At 46.9% G+C, this 20,166-nt stretch overlaps 1 protein-coding gene across 2 annotated transcripts in view; it reads left to right on the top strand.

The window, feature by feature from the left end:
* Positions 1–20,166, top strand: part of Pbp95 (proximal sequence element A Pbp95) — an 82,006-nt gene that overhangs the window by 13,754 nt on the left and 48,086 nt on the right. For both annotated transcript variants that reach the window (XM_084576116.1, XM_084576117.1), the window contains exons 4-7: positions 131–277; positions 3,485–3,718; positions 6,543–6,710; positions 10,723–10,878. In XM_084576116.1, the coding sequence (XP_084432242.1) occupies positions 131–277; positions 3,485–3,718; positions 6,543–6,710; positions 10,723–10,878 (705 nt within the window). The remainder of the gene's footprint in view (positions 1–130; positions 278–3,484; positions 3,719–6,542; positions 6,711–10,722; positions 10,879–20,166) is intronic.

Here is a 20,166-nt window from a genome sequence, read left to right on the forward strand (position 1 = left end):
AATAACAGCACTGTTTTCAGTAAGAGTGGATTTTTTGTAATCAGGAATTGGCATTCTATTGATACAAGCCCATTTAATTTCTTTCTTTAGTGTCCCTTTAATTCAATTCCTTTTGCTTGTGTGTGTTCAGGTGGATGCAGTCCAAAGCAATCTGCTGCAGCAAAACCTGGAAGCACTGATGGACCGCAAAGAGAGGCTCTCTGAGAAACTGCTGACAACTGAGGACCCCTTGCAGAATGCCGAGCTCAAGGATCGCATATGCCAACTGGAAAAGCAGGTGCGTTTTGTTGGGTCCCCAGTCTCCTTGTGTGCTGCGGTGGTGCAGAGGTTAGCGCGCTCGATTCCTGGCTCCAAGGTTGCGGGATTGAACTCTGGCTGCAGCGGCCTCTTTTCGATGAAGGTGAAAAGCAAGGCGCCCGTATGCTGTGCGATGTCAGTGCACACTAAAGAACCCCTGGTGGTCAAACTTTTCGGAGCACTCTACCGTGGCGTCTCTCGTAGTCTTGAGTCACTGTGGGACGTTCAACTCTATAAATCATTGTTTTTATGAGCAGCAATATACAGTCAAACCCGGATAATTCGAATTGGGATTACATCGAACTTACGGGATATCCCCTTGAAAATCCCATGTAAAAGTACAGGAAAGCTGAGTCGTATATTGAACTCCAATTTCACTGGTCGTTCAATATATTGAACTTCGCACCACTTAAAGAAGGTGCGCTTTTCCCCAAAAACGATGGCATCACCCTCAGCCATTTGCCGCATGACAAGCCACACGTGGAAGGAATGAGAGAGAACAGTTCGGCGATGGCTGGTCTACAGCAGCGCTGTGCTCTCGAGAACAGTTTGGCGATAGCTGGTCTAGAGCAGCGCTGCGCTCTTTCCCCAAAGGTGCACGTATCTGCGTTATTTGCCACATGCTAGCACGTGACATTTGCAAGTCATCTGCATGAAGGAATGGGAGGGAACCGGTTAGGCAACAGCCGGCACGGAGCAGATGCAGCCAATGCAGGCGTGGTGTTCGGGAGAGGGGAAATAATGCGATAGAGCGAAATGCAAAGGTGTGCCCATTCTTCTGCCGAGCTTTCTCTCTCTACTTCCTCTCTCTCCTTCCTCTCTCCTTCCCGGTCTTCGCTCCCAGCAGCAAGCACTACGCATGCACCGACAAGCCAGTTCAGCCTGTCGCAGAAAGAATGTCGAACGCCTTCTGCGGTGCGTGTTGTGTACCCTCTGTGCGCGGCGGGTGACATGCAATGCTCTTTGTGTTGTCGTGCTGAACCTGTGACGTAGCGTAAGCTATGGCAGTTGCGAATGTCAAGAAGCAGTAGATTTGTTTTTCTTATTTTTGTGAGAGTCATCCATTCTTGTCGCTGTGCTAACGTGCGGCATAGCATAAGCTATGGTGGCTGCGGACGTTAAGAAGCGACATATTTTTTTGCGAGTCGTCTATCCTTGCATCTATGAATCTACGAAAGCATGCAGTCAACTGCGATTATGACACCAGCTTTTAGCATTGTTCGCTTCAAATGGCATTTGCAGCTATCACGCTTTCCAATGATTTTGTGGCAATGGGCTGTGCCTGCCCCAAGCGCGGCATGATAAATCGAACCAGGTGTGTACAATCAAGTCATCACGGGCACATTCTACCAAGTTCGCTCCCTACTGCAGGAGCTAAATCAAAAGTATAGTCAAAAGATAAACATGCCATTGCTGCGCAGCATCTTGGCATGCTGCCAGTAAATGAGCTGTGGATGTGACGGCCAAAACAGAGGCATGTGCTACCGAGTCCGACTAACGTTTTTTTTTTTTTTTTCCGAATTCTCGGCGGCAAAAGTGGAGGGTGGGTTTATTATTCAAGTGGGTTGATTACGCGATAAATACGGTACAGTCGAACCCGGATATATCGAACTCGTAGGGGATCGCGAAATAGTTTGATATATCGCTAATTCGATATACAGAAATTGGCTTGGGACAGCACTTACGATGCGAAAAAACGATACCGCATTCATTTGTCGCATAATCAACTCACTCGCATAATGAACCCACCCTTCAATTTTGCACTCGAGAATTTTGAAAAAAAAAAAAAAACGTTAAGGCCAGCTTGCTCACATGCAAGCGATTAAGCGATCTCAGCGACCAGCGGCAGCGACAGAGCAAAAAATTTCCAACTTGGAGCTGCGTCCCTCTGCTGTTCCAGCCACCGCAGCAGCTCCAAACAAGGTTTCTGTGTGGCTGCAGAAGAAATCGCCAGCGTTTTCGCTTGCATGTCGCACGGTCATCTCATCCACAGCTCATTTCTTGGCAGCGTGCCAAGATGCTGGGCAGCCATAACGTCGCAGCGTGTTGTGTTTATCTTTTTATAGCTCCTGCGGCGGCCGGGAGCGAACTTGGCAGACTGCCCGTGATGGCTTGATTGCACAAGCCTGGTTCGATTTATCACCCCGCGCTTGGGGCGGGCGTAGTCCACTGCCACAAAACATTGGAAAGCGTGATACAGTAGCTGCAAATGCTGTTTGAAGCGAAAAATGCTAAAAGCCAGTGTCATGATCGCAGCTGACCGCATACTTTCGTTAATTCATACATGCAAGAATAAACGACTCTCGCAAAAAAAAAAAAAAAAAGCTGCTTCGTAACGCCATATCTTGCGCTACGCCGTGCGTACAGCACAACGATAAATATAGACGACTCTCGGAAAAAAAAAAAGATCTATTGTTAACTTCCGCAGGTGCCATAGCCACGTCAGCCGCGCGGCTGCGCGCGCAGAGGGTTCGCAACACACGCTGGGGAAAGCGCCCGACGTTCTGCCTGAAAACGGGCTGAGCTGGCTTGGCGCATGCGTAGCACGTGCTACTGCGAACGAAGGCCGGGAAAGAGCGGAGAGAGATAGCTCGGCAAAAGAATGGGCATAACCTTGCGCTTCGCTCTATCGCACTTTTCCCCTCTCGTTGCCACCGGTTCTCTCTGGTTCATTCACGCACATAGCTTGCAAACTTGTCACGTGCTGGCGCGCGGGAAACGATAAACGCAAATGCGTGCGCCTGTAGGGAATGGGCGCGGCGCTGTCCTAGCCGAACTGTCCCCTCTCATTACTTCCGCGCGCGGCTTGAAAACGCCACGCGGCAAATGGCCGAGGGTGATGCGATCGTATTTGGGAATGGCACGCTTTCCAGTGCGTGGTGCGGAGTTCGATATATCGAACAATCGGTGAAACTGAGTTCGATATATGACGCGGCTTTCCTATACTTTTACATGGGATTATCAAGGGGATAATCCGCGAGTTCGATATAACCGAAATTCGATATATCCGGGTTCGACTGTATCATTTTTTACGATCACGCGTGGCGTCTCAAGCCGACTTCTGTATATTCAAATTATTTCACAATCCCCTTCGAGCTCGATATATCTGTGTTCGACTGTATCTGTAATGTGGAATGAACCTTTTCATGCCTCCAAGCCGAACTCAAGCAGTGCTTTATATGTGCAGATGACCGAGGTGCGTGGCTGGAGCCTGGTGGAGCTGCTGGAGAAGTCGACGCGGCCCATCGACTGGCTGCGCATTGCGGCCGTGGACATGCGCGCCAACCGGACAGCGTTTGGCTGCGAGATGTATTGGCGCCATCTGCTGGATGTGCGCCTTAATCAGGGCCCCTGGACACCTGGCGAGGAAGAGCGGCTGGTCGCACTGGCCACCAAGTGGGACGAGCGCTGTTGGGACAAGGTGCGCACCTGTGGCCGCTGTCTTGGGGGCTTGTAGGCACCTGACTTTGGATTTTGTTTTTGCGATGTGCAAGACATCACTATAAGGGCCGTCATAGTGCAAATATTGCAATTTTTAAAACACATCCAATATGAATAGAAAAAATTAAAAATGTATTACAGTCAAACCTCGATATAACGAACACGCATATAACGAATTATTGAATATATCGAACTTTTCCAAAATATTTTTGTCAAAGACATGTATTTTTAACTTTCATAGCGAACGTGGTTCGGCATAAAATGGATATAATGAACTTCGCGACGCCAAGCACTACCTCACTTTAATAGGCAGGCTTCGTTGCACTACAAGTGTGTTGTGCGGCGCAGCAAACGTTCAGGACTATCTCGCAGACGCTGACAGCGCCACAGATGCCACATCGGCATTGAGAGTTGACAGCCAAAGAAATCGTTCGCATCTCACAATCGCTGACAGCGCCGCTTCAGTAGCAGCGGCAGCGGAGCGATCGAATGTTGCTTTTGCCTTTTTGCGTCTTTTGCGTTTTAGTGTTAGCAGCGGCGTCGCCTCGTAGCGTTCGGTGGAAGCTGCGTCGGTCGTCGTGTCGAGTGTGGTGAGTGGGTGTGTGTAGTGCTGTGATGGCGGTGAACATGAAAAAAAGAGGAGCACTGACGTTAAAGCCCGAGCTTGAGATAAAATCAGGGCCTTCAAGGCAGTTTACTGCAAGAGGAGACTAACACTGCTCGTGAAGCTTCGTATGAAGCAGGACTTGAAGATCGACTTGCTGGGAGCATTAAAGTGGCATGGAACAGCGTGAAAGGCAAATCGATTGCGAACTGCTTTTGGCACGCAGGTTTTGTTCCAGCAGAGGTTCGTGCATCAAGTGACGATGGGGACGATCCCGATGAAGCAGAAGCAGAGCTCCGCGAGCTCGATGAGGCCTGGAACGATTTTTCACGTTTGTTGGTGACATGGTTGCAACAATGACTGTAGAAGACTCTATAGGTGGCAACGACATCGCAGTGACCACGGCTGTACTCACGGACGCCGAAATCTCTGCGAAAGTTTCTGAACATCCCGCTGACGAAGCTCAGGCTGACCCTGCAGACGATGAGAACATTCAGACTTCACAAGAAGCGCTGCTGCATTGGATTTACTGCACCGCCACTGCAGTGCTATTGAGGGCAGTGGGTTTGCCCTTGTTGAGTGTTTGCAAACTGTGGAACAGGGCGTGATATGGAATGCGATCAACACAAAAAAGCAGGCCGCGATAACGCAGTTCTTTGCACGTAAATAAATGAATGTGACCCAAGTAAGCACCCTCCGAGTTGCTGTGCCTTCTCTGATTGAATTTTGCTGCTCTTGCATGTATTTTCTACGAAATTTTATATCACGAATTATGGACATAGCAAACTATTTTCTGATTTTTTAACTGTTCGTTATAACGAGGTTTCACTGTATTTAGTATGAAAAAAAAATTATATTTTCAGTAAAAGATTAACAGGCAAATGTTGATATTTAAAATTTTTTTCTTGAATAGTGCATAGTCATCACTATGGGGAGTGGACGCCTTCCAGTGCATGCTGTTGCGTTTGATATATTTAACTACCCGTGAAATTGGAGTTCCAAATACGATGCAGCTTTCCTATACTTTTACGTGGGATCTTCAAGGGGACGTTCCGTGAGTGTGATATAAGCAAAATTCTAATTATCCGGGCTTGATATATCTGGGTTCGACGGTAGTCTCAAAACAACTGTGTATGCATGAAAGGCAGTTGTCAAAATTATTGGAGGGAGGCACACCTATGCTCCATGCATGCATCCATGTACTATAAGGGATGAAAGTCTCTGGACTGAACGTCTGGCGATTTGTAATGATTGTTTATCATGCGTCATTTGTTTGGGCACAGCTACATGCTCACATCTTCTTTTTTTGGTGTACTCCTGTTAAGAACTTTGATAAAATTACAAGATGTTCCAGTCCATTCAAGTTCTGCTTAAAGGGAGTCTACTTTGTATTTTAAAATTTGTCCAGAGTTGGTCATTGCAGCTGAACATTTGCAGCCACTGCCTTCGGAATGGCTTAGTGGCTGTGGCTTGGTCTCTCGAGATTGGAGGCTCGAATTTTGGCCACACTGCCTCCCATGTGATGTGGGTTGACAGCCCTTGTGGGGCAGGATTTTCGTGTGCTCTTCAAGCAGCCTTGCTGTTGCGATGAAACTGTCCCCAAGCCCTCCACACAAACCTCCATGTTGTGAGTCTTGTGGCACTGGTGTGTGCTTGCTGTGTGCAGATTCATCTCTCTCTTTTTTTTTTTTATTTGGAGTCTGCGGAGTCTGCCTTTCAGATCGTTAAGTCTGGTCTCTGGACACCGGCTAACAATAGAGCTATTGGCTTCGCTTCCTGATGATGCGTCCTGGAAACTTTTTTTCCAGAAGTGAGACGGCAGTTCCCACAACAGTTCAACAGATTTGTAGTGAAGTTGCTGGTGGGTGTGGGTCAACCTTTCGTGGCTTCGTAAGGGAAAAAAATTGTGCCCCCCCCCCCCCCACTCCCCCCAACATTTTTTCAGTTTTGGTCTCTCTTGTTGCCAGTTTTGGAGAAATTGCTTCCTGAGAAACTTCAGCCTCAATCTTATATCTCGAAGTAAGAAACTTGATGGAAGTCGAGCTTTGTTGTGGCCTTTGCACAAAGCAAAGGGTGCCGCGCTCTCCCCAGTGGGGTGTCACTAGATTAGCTTCTTTTGCCGAACTGTGGCTGCAAGTTTCGTCCGCACTCTTTTCAAATGTGCAAGCTTCGTATGTCTGTGCACTTGTGTGTCTCACAGGTGGCCGAGGAGCTGAAAAGTGGGCGGAGCGCATTCCAGTGTGCTCTGCATTACTGCAGGCACCATGCAACACGCATCAACTCTGGCCCCTTCACCGCTGAGGAGGATGGGCGGCTCAGGATGCTCGTAAACTTTTGCACCGAGGGAGACAACATTTCTTGGGCCCAGGTGTGTGCTCAGTGATGCCATTTGCACCTGTTGTGCATTGCAGTTGCATTGGTGGTTTAAACTGTGGCTAATTCAGGTTTTACCTGATTAGCTGAAATGTCTGAATTTATTTAACTTGAAATTAAATGATAGAGGGTACTGGGAAAAAAAAATGACATAGCAAGTGTGTCATAGTCCTTGGCGGTGTACAAATTCTTTAGATTGTTTCATGCAAGAAATTTTGTAGAAAAATTATAGGAGGCACTTATGACCCCTTAACTCTTTCCCTTCCGTGCCCATTGAGCATCGTGAGCCCGCTAATGATGACTTTGTGCGCCGATTTTGAACGCTTCCGCGTAGCTCACGGGCAAGCTATACTATCTAGTGTGCAGTCGGATAACTGAAGTTTCGGTTTTGATGCTTTTTTCATTTTTCCCACGAAGCAGCTATTTTTGAGTGCGCTCTGAACATGCAGAAGCGTCCCAGTCGCATGCGAGAATGGCGGCATCCGTGTCGACGCCCGCGCTTTGAAACTTCGCAAATCTGACAACTATGCACTATCTACGATCGATTTTATTGATGACCCAAGTAGAAGTGATTCTGAAGATACTGCCAATTATCGCCAGAATTCAGTTCCGACCCCGTTGACGACGGAAACCAGTCCGGAACACCGGCGGCCGCACTCTGGCCCGCTAACGATGACTTCGCGCACAAATGTTGATCATTTCCGCGTCGCTTACCATCACTTACGGGCATGCTACGCCATCTAGCGTGTAGTCGGGTAACTGAAGTTTAGATTTTATTGCTGTTTACATTTTTTTCCCGCGAAGTGCTGTTTTTTAACGCACTCCGAGCACGTGGCAGTGTCGGAGTCACAGGCAGGAATGCAGCATCCGTGTCGACGACGCGCGCTTCAAAACGTTGGAAATTTGACAATTCCGCACTGTCTATGACCAATTTTATCAATGACCCAAGCAGAAGTGACTCTGAAAATGCTGCCTTATTGTCAGAATTTCGTTCTGACCCCGATGACGATGGAAACCAGCCTGGAACATCGGCGGCCACACTTTATTGGCCTGTTTTGCATGCGTCTGGTACCGCTCAGGATTATTTCACTATATTCTGGAGGTTTTGTTCGTGTTGCTGGTCTCATTTATCTCATTCCCAGGGTGTCAACATCATTTGGGCATGATATCTTTCCTCCCATAAAACAGGGAGTGGCGTTCTGCCCAGGAAGGGAACCGAGCATCCGTTTCGGCATGGCGCTCTGCAGCGGCCCTCGTTGATTGCTAATTATGCATCAAGAACACTATTTAATATTGAACTTTTATTTTTTCACAGAAAGTGCCCAATATAATGCTCTGCATTTTGTATATCTAGAAAATTTTTCTTGTTTTATTTACAAGTGCATTTCGTCAAGTTTTGTTCAATTGTTTTCGAAAAGCTAGTTTTGGGGAAATTATATTGTGTGTTACAACCAAAAACGTAATATTCGAAGTTATGTGCCTAAAAAGCAAATCTATCTAGCTTTCGTTTCGTGTATTGCATATAATTTTAGACATGGTAGTTTTCACAGAAAAAAACATCTACTGAAACCTACAGAAAATGGCCATTTTGCCCACGGTAGGGAAAGAGTTAAGCGCGATAAGGTGAAAGCCTTTAGGGCTAGTTCTACTGTAGTGTTTATTTGACAGAATTTTTTTTCTTTGAACGCACTTTGAGACAATTCATTTTCTTATCTTGCTGTTGCCAGATAGGAAAGGGTCTTGGCAACTGAAAGTGCCGTGTTCCAAAGTCACACATAAGCCATCAACCTGTCGTCATCCATCCGATGCCCCCTGGCAAGGACTTTTTTTATTCGTGGCGAAGATCCTACGCGGACAAGGGCCACGATGCGCCATGAAGGCAGTCATGGTCACAGGGCTGCTGCCCCCTCCTGAACAAGGAGCTGTGTTCGCGGCATTCACAACGTTCCTGCAAAGCACCCCCGCTGATCACACAGGGCAGGAGAGCAGCTTTCTCAGTGCCAGATTCGAGGATAGCAGCTCCACTCGACGGCGATGTTGCGCGCCCGTTGTGCTGCTTGGTGTTCGAAGCTGCCGGCAGACGGCATGCAGGGGTGGTCAATGCGCGGCTGTGGCTGGCCCCGCTACCTCCTTCTCTGTCGTCTTTGTGCGTCCCTCTCCCTGTTGTATCCTCTGTTGAGGCACCATGGCGCCCCCATGTTGCCGTAGAGACGCAAGGAAAATTATGCTCTGTATCTCACTAGCCCAGCGTGGTGTAGTGGTTTGTGTGCTTGGCCGAGCATGGAGGGATAATGGTCCGATTCCTGGTAGAGACAGATTTTTTTTTCTTTGTGTGCCACTTCAGTAGACAGTTTCTGCACACAGATTCTGATGACATCACCACTTATGAGCCAAGAAAGGCTTTCGCCTTAAAACTATCGGGGCACAGCCAGATTAACAGACACATGATATGCCCTGAATGACATTTAGGGCATCAGCAGCGTTCGCCTTTCTAGACATGCAGAGACAGAGACACTGTTAACAAAAGAGAAAACATACCGCGCATGCACGTGCACGTCGTTACATAAAATGGTTAATGGTTTTTCAATAACTTGAATGTTTACGGTGTGGTTTTCAGCACATATACCTTTTGACTAGAACTGCTGCTGTAGTGACACTCTCTGTAAGCTTGGCAGAGCCCCAAAACACTGTGCGCTCTTGACAGGAGCTCTGGCAATAGAGAGCGCTTGGCGGGCTGCTGTACACCGGGCTGTTTCAGTTTGTGCCTGAAAAGCATGATGTTTATAGCAAGAGAACTGCAAAAAAAGAGCCTGAATGCCGAAGGCAAAGAAACCTGTAGTTGGTGGTGGTGCGGCGGCCAGTTTTAGTTCTTGCAGTCACAGCTAAGTATTTTGTATGCCCACATAGTTTCGTTCTTGACGTGCCTTGGTTTAAAAGTACAGAGCAGCAGGGGAAGTCAAAGTTCTCCTCGAATAAACTTGATGCCTTGGCAAGCGCTTCTCTATTGCAAAATCTGGCTTGAAATTTATACAGGATTGGGTTCGTCGGTTTATTGTGCAGGATAGACCCGCACGAAACAAGGTGGAGTTGTCATACTGGCTGACCCTGTATTGTGTTCTTCCACAAAGCATAGTTTACCCTTTGCAGCTACTTAAAAACGCCGGTATGTAGCGCTCTTTTAATTGCCAATCTCATAGCTCACATTCTGGGGGGGAATGAGGTTGCTGAAGTCTCAAGAACTTTTTTTGTCGAGCTTGAGTGTGGGATCTATGGCTGGCGCACACAGACAGTTTAGCTCTTATTTCAGCTCCTGCAAGAGTGCACCATTCGCTGCATGCAAGCAATCACTGAGTACACATTTACATCACGGTTTATGTAATTTTACCCGTCTGTGTAGTAAAAGAAAAATGAGTTCCAAAATCTCAACTTTGATTTGAAATATCTTGGTTATGAATGCTGCACAAGTAACAACAAAGTAACAAAATTCCATACTATTGCTAACGCAAAGATTGATGTTGCTATTGTCAGCGTCCCCTGATGGTATGGTGAGAAATAGTTTGGGTAAGAAATAGTTTGGCTTGTCCTCCCCCATAATTTGGCTGGCCCACTGGCATAATAATGTTGGAAAATCTTTAAAATCTTTAATTGTGAATGGACAGTTGAGATCTGTATAGTTTCATGTGTTAGCATGTTGGTTAGTGGAGTGAAACCATCTCTTCAGTTTTTGTTGCTACCATGGCTGCAGTTGTTGCGGCTAGAAATTTGCCCCTTTTTCTGGCTTTGAATTGGCTCTGTTCACCTGATAGCCTTTCCGTTTCATTTTTTTGTCATTCTTTTGGCAATTTTTCTTGACCTTGGTGGATTGTGACTGCTTTTAGTGTGTCTTTGTTAGGCGTTGCGACACTGCGTGTGACATTTTGGCGCGGGATTACTTTTTATTAGTGGGTGAACTGACAGGCTCAGCTTCTTTTCGCGTGCTTCAGTTGAGTGTTGGTGGCCTGTCGCAGGTGGCGCACTTCATGGGTACCCGCTCGAAGAGGCAGGTGTTGAGTCGTTACCGGCGTTCCATGGACCCACATGTGCTGCGTGGCAAGTGGAAGGCTGAAGAAGACATGATGCTCCTTATTGCCATCAAGCTATATGGATCAGAGGGCTGGAGCAAGGCAGGCTTTGTTGCCCTTTCTTTCTTTTTTCACAGCAGTGCTTGCTGGGGTCATGTTTCTTGTCTACAGGGTGTTGGTGTAATACGCCACGTGCAACTAAGGGTGCGCAAATGCTGAAATTTTAGAATACCAATATCAACTCGAGTTTCGAATGAGTAAAAAAAAAAAACATTACTTAAGCACTTGCCAGTTGTAAGGACTTTGTTTTTATTTTCTCTGGAAGTAATCCGTAACCTTCTTTTGGGTCTGCTTAGCTATCAGAAATGGCCTCACGCTGAGTTCATAGGCCCACAGAGATTGCATCGCTTCTTGCTGTCCTGTTGAACTCACGTAGCGCCGCAGCACGTCTATGGCGTCAAGCACTTTGCAGCTACTTGGGGCTTCACCATCTCAGGTGGGTCCTCCTGCGAAGGACCCAGGCAGTGACAAATGGAGAGTCATAGAGGAGAATCGAGGAATAGAGCAGAAAGCAGCATACAAACAGCTGCTGCGGCAATGCACGCGGAAAGCCAAAGCGAAGGAGAGTCAATTACCGGAAGCAGCGCGCAAACAACGCCTGCAGAAGTGGCGGCCATGCGAGAGACGTACGAGAAAGGGACGACAGACGGGCGTGCACGCTGTCGCATCAGCCTTCGCAGGCACGGGAAAGAGTTTCTTTCATCATCATCATCATCAGCCTGGCTGTACCCACTGCAGGGCGAAGGCCTCTCCCATATTTCTCTAATTAACCCAGTTCTGTGCTAGCTGCATCCACTTGACCCCTGTGAATTTCTTATGCTCATCCACCCATCTAACTTTCTGCCGCCCCCTGCTACGCTTTCCTTCCCTTGGAATCTAGTTTGTTACCCTAAGCGCCCATCGGTTATCCTATCTTCGCACTACATGTCCTGCCCATGCCCATTTCTTCTTCTTGATTTCCACTAGAATGTCAGTAACTTGAGTTATTTCTCTGACCCAATCTGCACGCTTCCTATCTCTTAATGTTACCCCTACCATTTTCGTTCCATAGCCCTCTGCGTTGCCCTCAACTTAAGTAGAACCCTCTTGGCTAGCCTCCACGTTTCAGCCCCATAGATGAGTACAGGTAAGATTAAACTGTTGTATACTTTCCTCTTGAGCGATACCGGTAAGCTGCTAGTCATAATCTGCAAGTGCTTGCCAAATGGGCTCCATCCCAATTTTATTCTTGTTATTTTCTTTTCATGGCCTGGATCTGCGGTTACTACCTGTCCTAAGTCGACATATTCGCCTACTACTTCCAGTGCTTTGCTACCTAACGTAAGCTGCTGTTCCTTCCCGAGGCTTTTGAACATTACTTTAGTCTTCTGCATATTGATTTTCAAGCCTACCTTTCTACTTTTCCTGTCTAGGTCATCAATCATTATTTGCAGTTCATCCCCCGAGTTACTTAGCAAGGTTATATCATCAGCAAATCGCAGACTAGTGAGGTATTCTCCATCTACCCTTATCCCTAACTGCTCCCATTCAAAGTCTCTGAATACTTCCTCTAAGCAAGCTGTGAATAGTACTGGGGAGATCGTGTCTCCTTGCCTAACACCTTTCTTCATGGGAATTTTGTTACTTTCTTTATGCAGAACTATGGTTGCTGTGCAGCCGCTATATATATCTTCCAGCACTTTCACCTACGGCTCGTCAACCCCGATTTCGCAATGCCTGTATAAAAACCGAGGTTTTTACTGAGTCAAATGCTTTTTCGTAATCAGTGAATGCTATGTATAAGGGCTGGTTATATTTCGAGCATTTTTCTATCACCTGGTTGATGGTATGATTATGATCGATAGTAGAGTACTGTTTCCGAAAACCTGCTTGATCCTTTGCTAGATTGCAGTCTAAGGTTGTCCTGATTCTACTATTAGCAATTGCCTTAGTAAATACCTTATACATAACAGACAGTAAGCTGATTGGTCTGTAATTTTTAAGATCCTTAGCATCCCCTTTCTTATGAATGAGGATAATGTTTGCATTCTTCCATGGTTCCGGTACTGTCGATGACACCAGGCACTGCGTATACAGGGTGGCCAGTTTTTCTAGCACAATATCCCCCTCATCCTTCAACGAATCTGTAGTTATCTGATCCTTTCCAGCTGATTTCCTTTTTTTCATAGTTTCTAATGCTTTCTTGACCTTGTCCTTCGTCACTGGTGGAACATCTGACTGTTTTTCCTTACCGCCAATCTCATTACGGTCCTGACTACTTTGGCTACTGTAGAGATCTGCATAGAACTCCTCAGCTACTTTGACTACCTTGTCCATATTCGTGATGACGTTGCCCGCCTTGTCCCTTATCGCATACATCTGGTTTTTGCCCGTGCCCAATTTCTTTTTTACCGCTTTAAGGCTTCCCCCATTCTTTACAGCAGGCTCAATTTTCTCCATGTTATACTTCCATATATCAGCCACCTTGCGCTTATTGATTAGCTTTGATATCTCGGCCAATTCAATCTGGTCTGTTGGATTGGAAGCTTTCATACTCTGGCGTTTCTTAACCAAATCTTTCATCTCCTTAGACAGCTTACCGGTATCCTCTCTAACTATACTACCGCCGACTTCTACACCGCACTCAGTAATGATATCTCTGAAATTATTGTTCATTGCTTCTAGGGTAATGCTGTCATCCTCGGTTAGAGCTGAATATCTCTTCTGTAGCGAGATCCTGAACTCTTCTGCCCTCCCCCTCACTGCTAATTTGTTGAAATACTTCTTTCTTACTAATCTGTTCCGTTCCTTCAGACAGATTTAGGCTAATTCGCTACCTCACCATCCTGAGGTCACTGCATCGCACTTTCCCGATTACCTCTAAATATTGCATAATGGCGGGGGTTGAACACAGTATGAAGTCAATTTCATTTGAACTCTGAACTCCCGGATTTTACTCTGTTTTTTGAACTCTGAACTCCCGATCCAAAGAGTTTCTTTGGATCGTAGCATAGGAGTGAGCATTGGGGGGGGGGGGGGGGGGGGGGATATGGAGCTGCTGCTCTCTTTCATTTGTGACGAAGCAAAAAAAGACAGAGGGAGAGAAAAAAAAAATAGCGGGAGGCAGGGGCGCGAATGCTCTAGCAGCTTATCGCTTATCTCTTGCTTGTAGGGAGCGAATGCCGCGCACCCCTGGAGGCCCGTCCACGTGAGTTACCCAAGTCTAGCGCTCTGGCAACGGTTTTCCTTTGGCTGTCGTGTTCTCTGCGAAATTTTTTTCCTTCCGAGTAAAATTTATTTGCTTGAAGATTTCGTTGTAATGAAATTACAGAAACATTTATTTCGTTATATCGAGGTAAAATATACATGGTTTCGAATGGGCATTATGTGATGTTTACTTGGTAATTTCATTGTATTGAGGATTTCGTTATACTGAAGCTCGTTATACCGAGGTTTAACTGTATTATTACGTAAAATCCAGCATAAATTTGATACTGGATGGATCTGCATGAAACTGTGTGAGGCTGTCGTATCATTGACCAATGCGGTAAACTTAATAATTCAGCCTTCAGGGGACAGAGAAGGTGTTCAAGTTAACCAAAAGTTTCATTTACCAAATGGCCTGAAGAAACTGCCAAAGCATGTTTGACAACACGGCCTCGTTGTGTTTTGAACGTGCTTCTTTGAACAGTCAGTGCAGTGAAGTGCTGCGCTGAAGCGTGCAGTGCAGTTAAACTGTGTGCAGTTTCAACATATTCTTAGCGTACTGGAAGGAGCATGTGGACGCATGAAAGGAATATACGCGTAAGCATTAGAACCCGCGATGCCATCCCATAAAATGAACAGTGAGCGTTAAGCAGCGTACAAAATGCCACCAACATGCACACCCGATTTTAGCCATACAGCCATAATATGGCGTGAAGCTAAGGAAAGCGAAACCAAAACTATGCAACTAAGGTTTTTTTTTTTTTTAAATGGGGAACTTCCCATTATTGTCGTGCCTGCCATAGCATGCACGAAGTATGCGGCGATTCAGGTTTGGGGAGGTCTGTTTTGGTATCTCTGGCTGTGCAAGTAGTACATTGATGCGATCCCTTTTCTGAATTAGCCATTGTGAGCCTATCCGTGACTAAACTAATGAGCGCCAGGGTGCCGTGGACTTAGATGGGCATTGGCCAGGACCGCGCTTCTAGTTATTTTCCAAATTAACTGGGGTCGAATAACCAATATTTTACCAGAGTCTATAGTATATTCAGCAGTGCTAGAATATTTGAAGATTCTCGGTGTGTTTCATGATTTTCGAATATTCGGAACACTCCAAATATCAATTTTTCAAATTGAATGCGAATCCAGTAACAAATGTATTCAGTTTATATTGTAAATTTCGAATATTCACACACCCTTTTTTTGCAACGCATCACCCTGATTGGTCGGAGTGCAGTGACGACACGCATGACGTCATGACTGTGTGCGACACTAATCGGCCCGAATGCTGGTTACTGGTTAATCTGAACGCAGCGACATCACTCATGATGCTGCAGGGCTTTTACTAGAGCTGACTTTTTGTCGTAATGAAGTGCAGGGATATGAGCGTAATATATTTGCACCACTCCTGCTGTCTCTCTGATATTCACAGTAGTGTATGGGTAAATTTCTAGTCAGTTTTTCTTATAGTGGTTCCATGTGCGCAGAATGTGGGAACAGGCTGTTCTTTCGTGTGGCATACACCTCGGTTGAGGTTTTGCACATAAAACCTCGGGGCCATGACTTCGGACAATCCAGAGGCTGCAATAGAACCCTGCTGTTACCCGCAAGGGTTCTGAGTGTTTGGAAAAGCCTTGATGAGAATTTAAGAAGCCCGCTTGCCTCCATTTTTGTTCCTTGCTGTCAATAACATGCATGCGAAAAGGAGCATGCCCGGCCCCTCAGAACTTGCCGAAACACAATGGTGACTTGCTGTGTATTGAAACAGTCTCCTGTAGAAAGTTATGATAAGGAATAATTCGAAAATAAATTGGGTAAAGGAAAGGTGGGGAATGTTAATGCATGCACAGATTTAGGTGACCAAAGCACCTAAAGAACACTCCAATGAACTGAAGGGTCAAATGGAAACATGGTTGAGAACCCGTGTTTTGGCAATAGGGCATTGAAGCTTTGCATCTTTTCTGTCTGCGAGCGCATAGCTCTTACTTTTTGCTTTCCAGTTTAAATTTAATGCTCTCGGCCTTACAAACTGTTCAGAGTGGTGAGCCCTTTTACTTATATGCTTCCTTAGCGCAGTGATATCTACACTACCTTACTCGCTTTGTAAGTTCATGGACAGTAAGAGCCATAGTTTTTTAGTGTGTTTTTAGCAAATTTTCCCAACTGGTGGTTGGGCTTTTCTAGCATATAATGTTCGAACGTTAAAATGCGAACTTTCTCCTAGGACTTGTGCTTGCTCCACGAGTGTTGATAAAAAGTTGTAAGGTTTTCAGTTCAGTTCAGTTGTTCAGTAGTGTCCGACTCTTCGTGACCCTATGGACCATGTCACGCCACGCTTTCCGGTCTCTCACTATCTTCCCAACATCACATAACTTCATCTGCAGTGCCTCGAGGATGCCATCTAACCATCGCGTTCGCTGCCTACCCCTTCTCCGGCGACCCTCAACCTTTCCCAACATCAAATCTTTCTCCAGCGACTCCTCTCTTCTCATCAGATGACCAAAGTAGCTGAGCTTTAACTTTAGAATTTGACCCTCCAATGAGCAGTCAGGGTTTATGGTCGACAATATCGACTGATTTGATCTTCTGGCAGTCCAAGGAACTCTCAAGAGTCTTCGCCAACACCACAATTCAAACGCGTCAATTCTTCGGCGGTCAGCCTTTTTCACAGTTCAACTCTCGCATCCATACATCACAACTGGAAAGACCATAGCACGAGTTATACGGATCTTGGTTGGCAGACTAATGTCTCTGCTCTTTACTAGGCGGTCAAGGCTAACCATTGCTCTCTTTCCCAGAAGCAGGCGTCTCCTAATTTCATGGCTGCAGTCTCCTTCCGAGGTAATCTTGGAGCCCAAGAACAGAAACAAGGTTTTAGTTCTGGGCTATTAACTCATTTGGTATTGCTCCCTTGGTGTTGCACCTTTGGCTTGGCAAGTTCTGTGGCTATCTGGGTCGGCTGTCATTTTTATGCAAGTGCTGCGGAGGCAAGCAGAAATGCAATAGAATACAGTCGAACCTGGATATATCGAACTCGAAGGGGATCGCGAAATAGTTCGATATATCGATAATTCGATATACAAAAATCTGCTTGTGACGGCACTTACGATGCCAAAAAACGATACCGCATGTGTCGCGTAATCAATCCACTCGCATAATGAACCCACCCTCCACTTTTTCACCCGAGAATTTGAAAAAAAAAAAAAAATGCGTTAAGACCAGCTCACTCACATGCAAGCGATTGAGCGATCTCAGCGACGAGCGGCAGCGACAGAGCGAAAAATTTCAAACTTGTTGGAACTGCGTCCCCCTTGCGGCTCAAGCCACCGCGACAGCTCAATAAAAGGTTCTGTGTCGCTGCGGCAGAAATCGCGAGCGTTTTCGCTTGCATGTGGATGGCGCGCGTCACTCCCGTTTCGGTCGTCGCATCCACAGCTCATTTCTTGGCAGGCAGCGTGCCAAGATGCTGCGCAGCGATAACGGCAGGGCGCGTTTATCTTTTTATAGCTCCTCCGGTGGCGGGGAGCGACTTGACAGAGTGCCCGTGATGGCTTGATTGCACAAGCCTGGTTCGATTTATCACGCCGCGCTTGGGGCGGGTGTCATGATCGCAGCAGCAGACCACGTGCTTCCGTTGATTCATACATGCAAAGATAAACGGCTCCCGGCAAAAAAAAAAAAGCCTGCCGCTTCTTAACGTCCGCAGCCGCCATATCTTACGCTACGTCGCGCCTACAGCACAACGACAGCACAACGATAAGAAAGGATGACTCTCGCAAAAAAGAAAAAAAAAAAAGAAAAACAGAGAGAGCTGCCGCTTAAAGGGCCACTGTCCAGGGAAAGCCCTTTTAAGCAAAGGAGCCCAGTGTTTCGATCAGGTACCGGTGATAGTCTGTGCAAAATGCTACAGTGACACGTGCGCCGCAAAGCATCGAAAATACAATTCAAAGCTCACTCATGCTCTCCTTTGGGAAGCCAGCTTCCCCGTTTCCTGCGCTGGCCCAACGGGCCACAATAATGACGTACGTACCGCGAACGACGTCCATTGGTCCGTCTCGCTGACTGACGGGAGAAGGATGGGTGTCTACCGCTGCGCGCTTTTCCCTCGCCACGGCCAGACTGAATCCAGCGGCGCGCTCCCTCGGCCGTTTTTTTTTTCTTTCGCGCTCGCAGAGTGCCACGCCCCACCTCCCGCCAAACGCGGAGGAGGAAGGGGAATTTGTCTTGTGGAGGCTAGACGACCTCGGGCAGGAGAGTGAAAAACCTAAGCGAGGGAACGGAAGGAGAGAAGCATGACAGAATCGGGTGATTGCGGTGGCTGTAACTACGTTATTAGTTACTCTTTTCAAAAACATTTTGCGGCCTTGCGTTCTAGGGACGAAGTCTCACACTTACCGGGGAAGAAAATATTTTCGACCGGAGGGTGGACAGTGGGCCTTTAACGTCCGCAGGCACCATAGCCACGTCAGCCGCCGCGCGCAGAAGGTTCGCAACACACGCTGGAGAAAGCGTCCGACGTCTGTCTGAAAACGGGCTTAGCTGGCTTGGCGCATGTGTAGCGCATGCTGAAGGAGAGAGATAGCTCGGCAAAAGAATGGGCACACCCACGCACATGGCTTGCAAACGTCATGTGTTGGCGCGCGGGAAACAATAACTGCAGATGCGTGCGCCTTTGGGGAATGGGCGCGGCGCTGTCCAGAACTGTCCCCTCTCATTCCTTCCGCGTGTGGCTTGAAAACGTCACGCGGCAAACGGCCAAGCGTGATGCGATCGTCTTTGGGGAAGGCACACTTTCCAGTGCGTGGTGCGGAGTTCGATATATCGAACGACCGGTGAAATTGAGTTCGATATATGACGCGGATTTCCTATACTTTTACATGGGATTTTCAAGGGGATATTCCGTGAGTTCGATATAACAAAAATTCGATATATCCGGGTTCGATATAACCAGGGTAAAACAAAGCTCAAGGGGCCACAGAAAAATTTGTCCCCCAAAAGTCATCAAAACGAATAAAATCAATATGCAGAAGCATGGAAAATGCATTGGCATATGTATATGTTTAGCGGCTGACAGGGTTTATTCGCGGCCACACAGCCACAGCTTACTGCTTTGGGTGAATACAGCGTGGTTAGCAATTGTGAAGTGAGTGATGTGTTAGGCAGTGCGCCTCCGCTGCAAAGTGCTCCCTTTTAGCGTAGCGGGGCTGGGGATTTTAAGTTAACGACGTGAGAACTGCACGGGGCAAACTTGTACACAGCGTGACTAACTGTTACTTGCATAGTACTCGAGGTTGTGGCCATATACATGCATTCATGTCATCTGTAGTGGCGTGGGAGAGTGTTTGGAACAGCCAAAATTCTTCACGTTTTGCAGACTGCCCTCACCGGCCAAGGAATTTTACAATTTTTATTGCGAAAGCAATACTACTTAGAGCCTTCAGCATAGCGCGGCTGGTAACCACGTCTTACCCATGTGACGCTGTGACGTCACACCCCACGTGGGCTGGCAGGCGCTGCCAGCTTGGGTCTCACGTTTCACATGGGACGGTTATGTCAGACTCAGCCTGCCAGGACCCTGGCATTCACGTTACCCCTATAGGCCACTAAGGCACGTTCATACGGCTTCGTTAAGGCAAGGTTTTATATGTGGGCTGAGGAAGAAGAAAAAAAGTGGGCTGAGGAAGAAGAAAAAAAGAACGCTCGGTCACCCGCAGCTAATGCTTTCGCTTAATATTTGGTTCAGCAGCTTTGAATCCTTGTAATTTTTTATCATCCCCTGGTTGTTGAGCGTCAACTTTAAAGGTCATGACGCTGACAGTGCTCTTATGAAATGTATGTATATAGCTCACATTAGTGGGGAGTGTGTGGCTCTCCTGCACATAATTGTGTCTGCTCTGTTTTCCTAAGCTAACTGATGAGTGCAAACATTAGACGGGAGAAGTGACTAGGATTGTCTAGTGCTTGCGCTTATCAGTTTACTTTAGAAAAGTCATGAACCAACTAACCCCAACTAGAATTTATTGAAGTTCTGCTTTGTTGCAATAGGGCCACTGACAAGGTTATGTGTGTACACTATACAAGCCAGCCACCCACCTCACTGGTCCTTCCTTTTGCCGACGGAAATTTGTTGGGGAGGCAGCAGCAATG

Source organism: Amblyomma maculatum, chromosome 8, assembly GCF_055883805.1.
Source record: "Amblyomma maculatum isolate TAMU_Amacu chromosome 8, ASM5588380v1, whole genome shotgun sequence".
NCBI lineage: Eukaryota > Metazoa > Arthropoda > Arachnida > Ixodida > Ixodidae > Amblyomma > Amblyomma maculatum.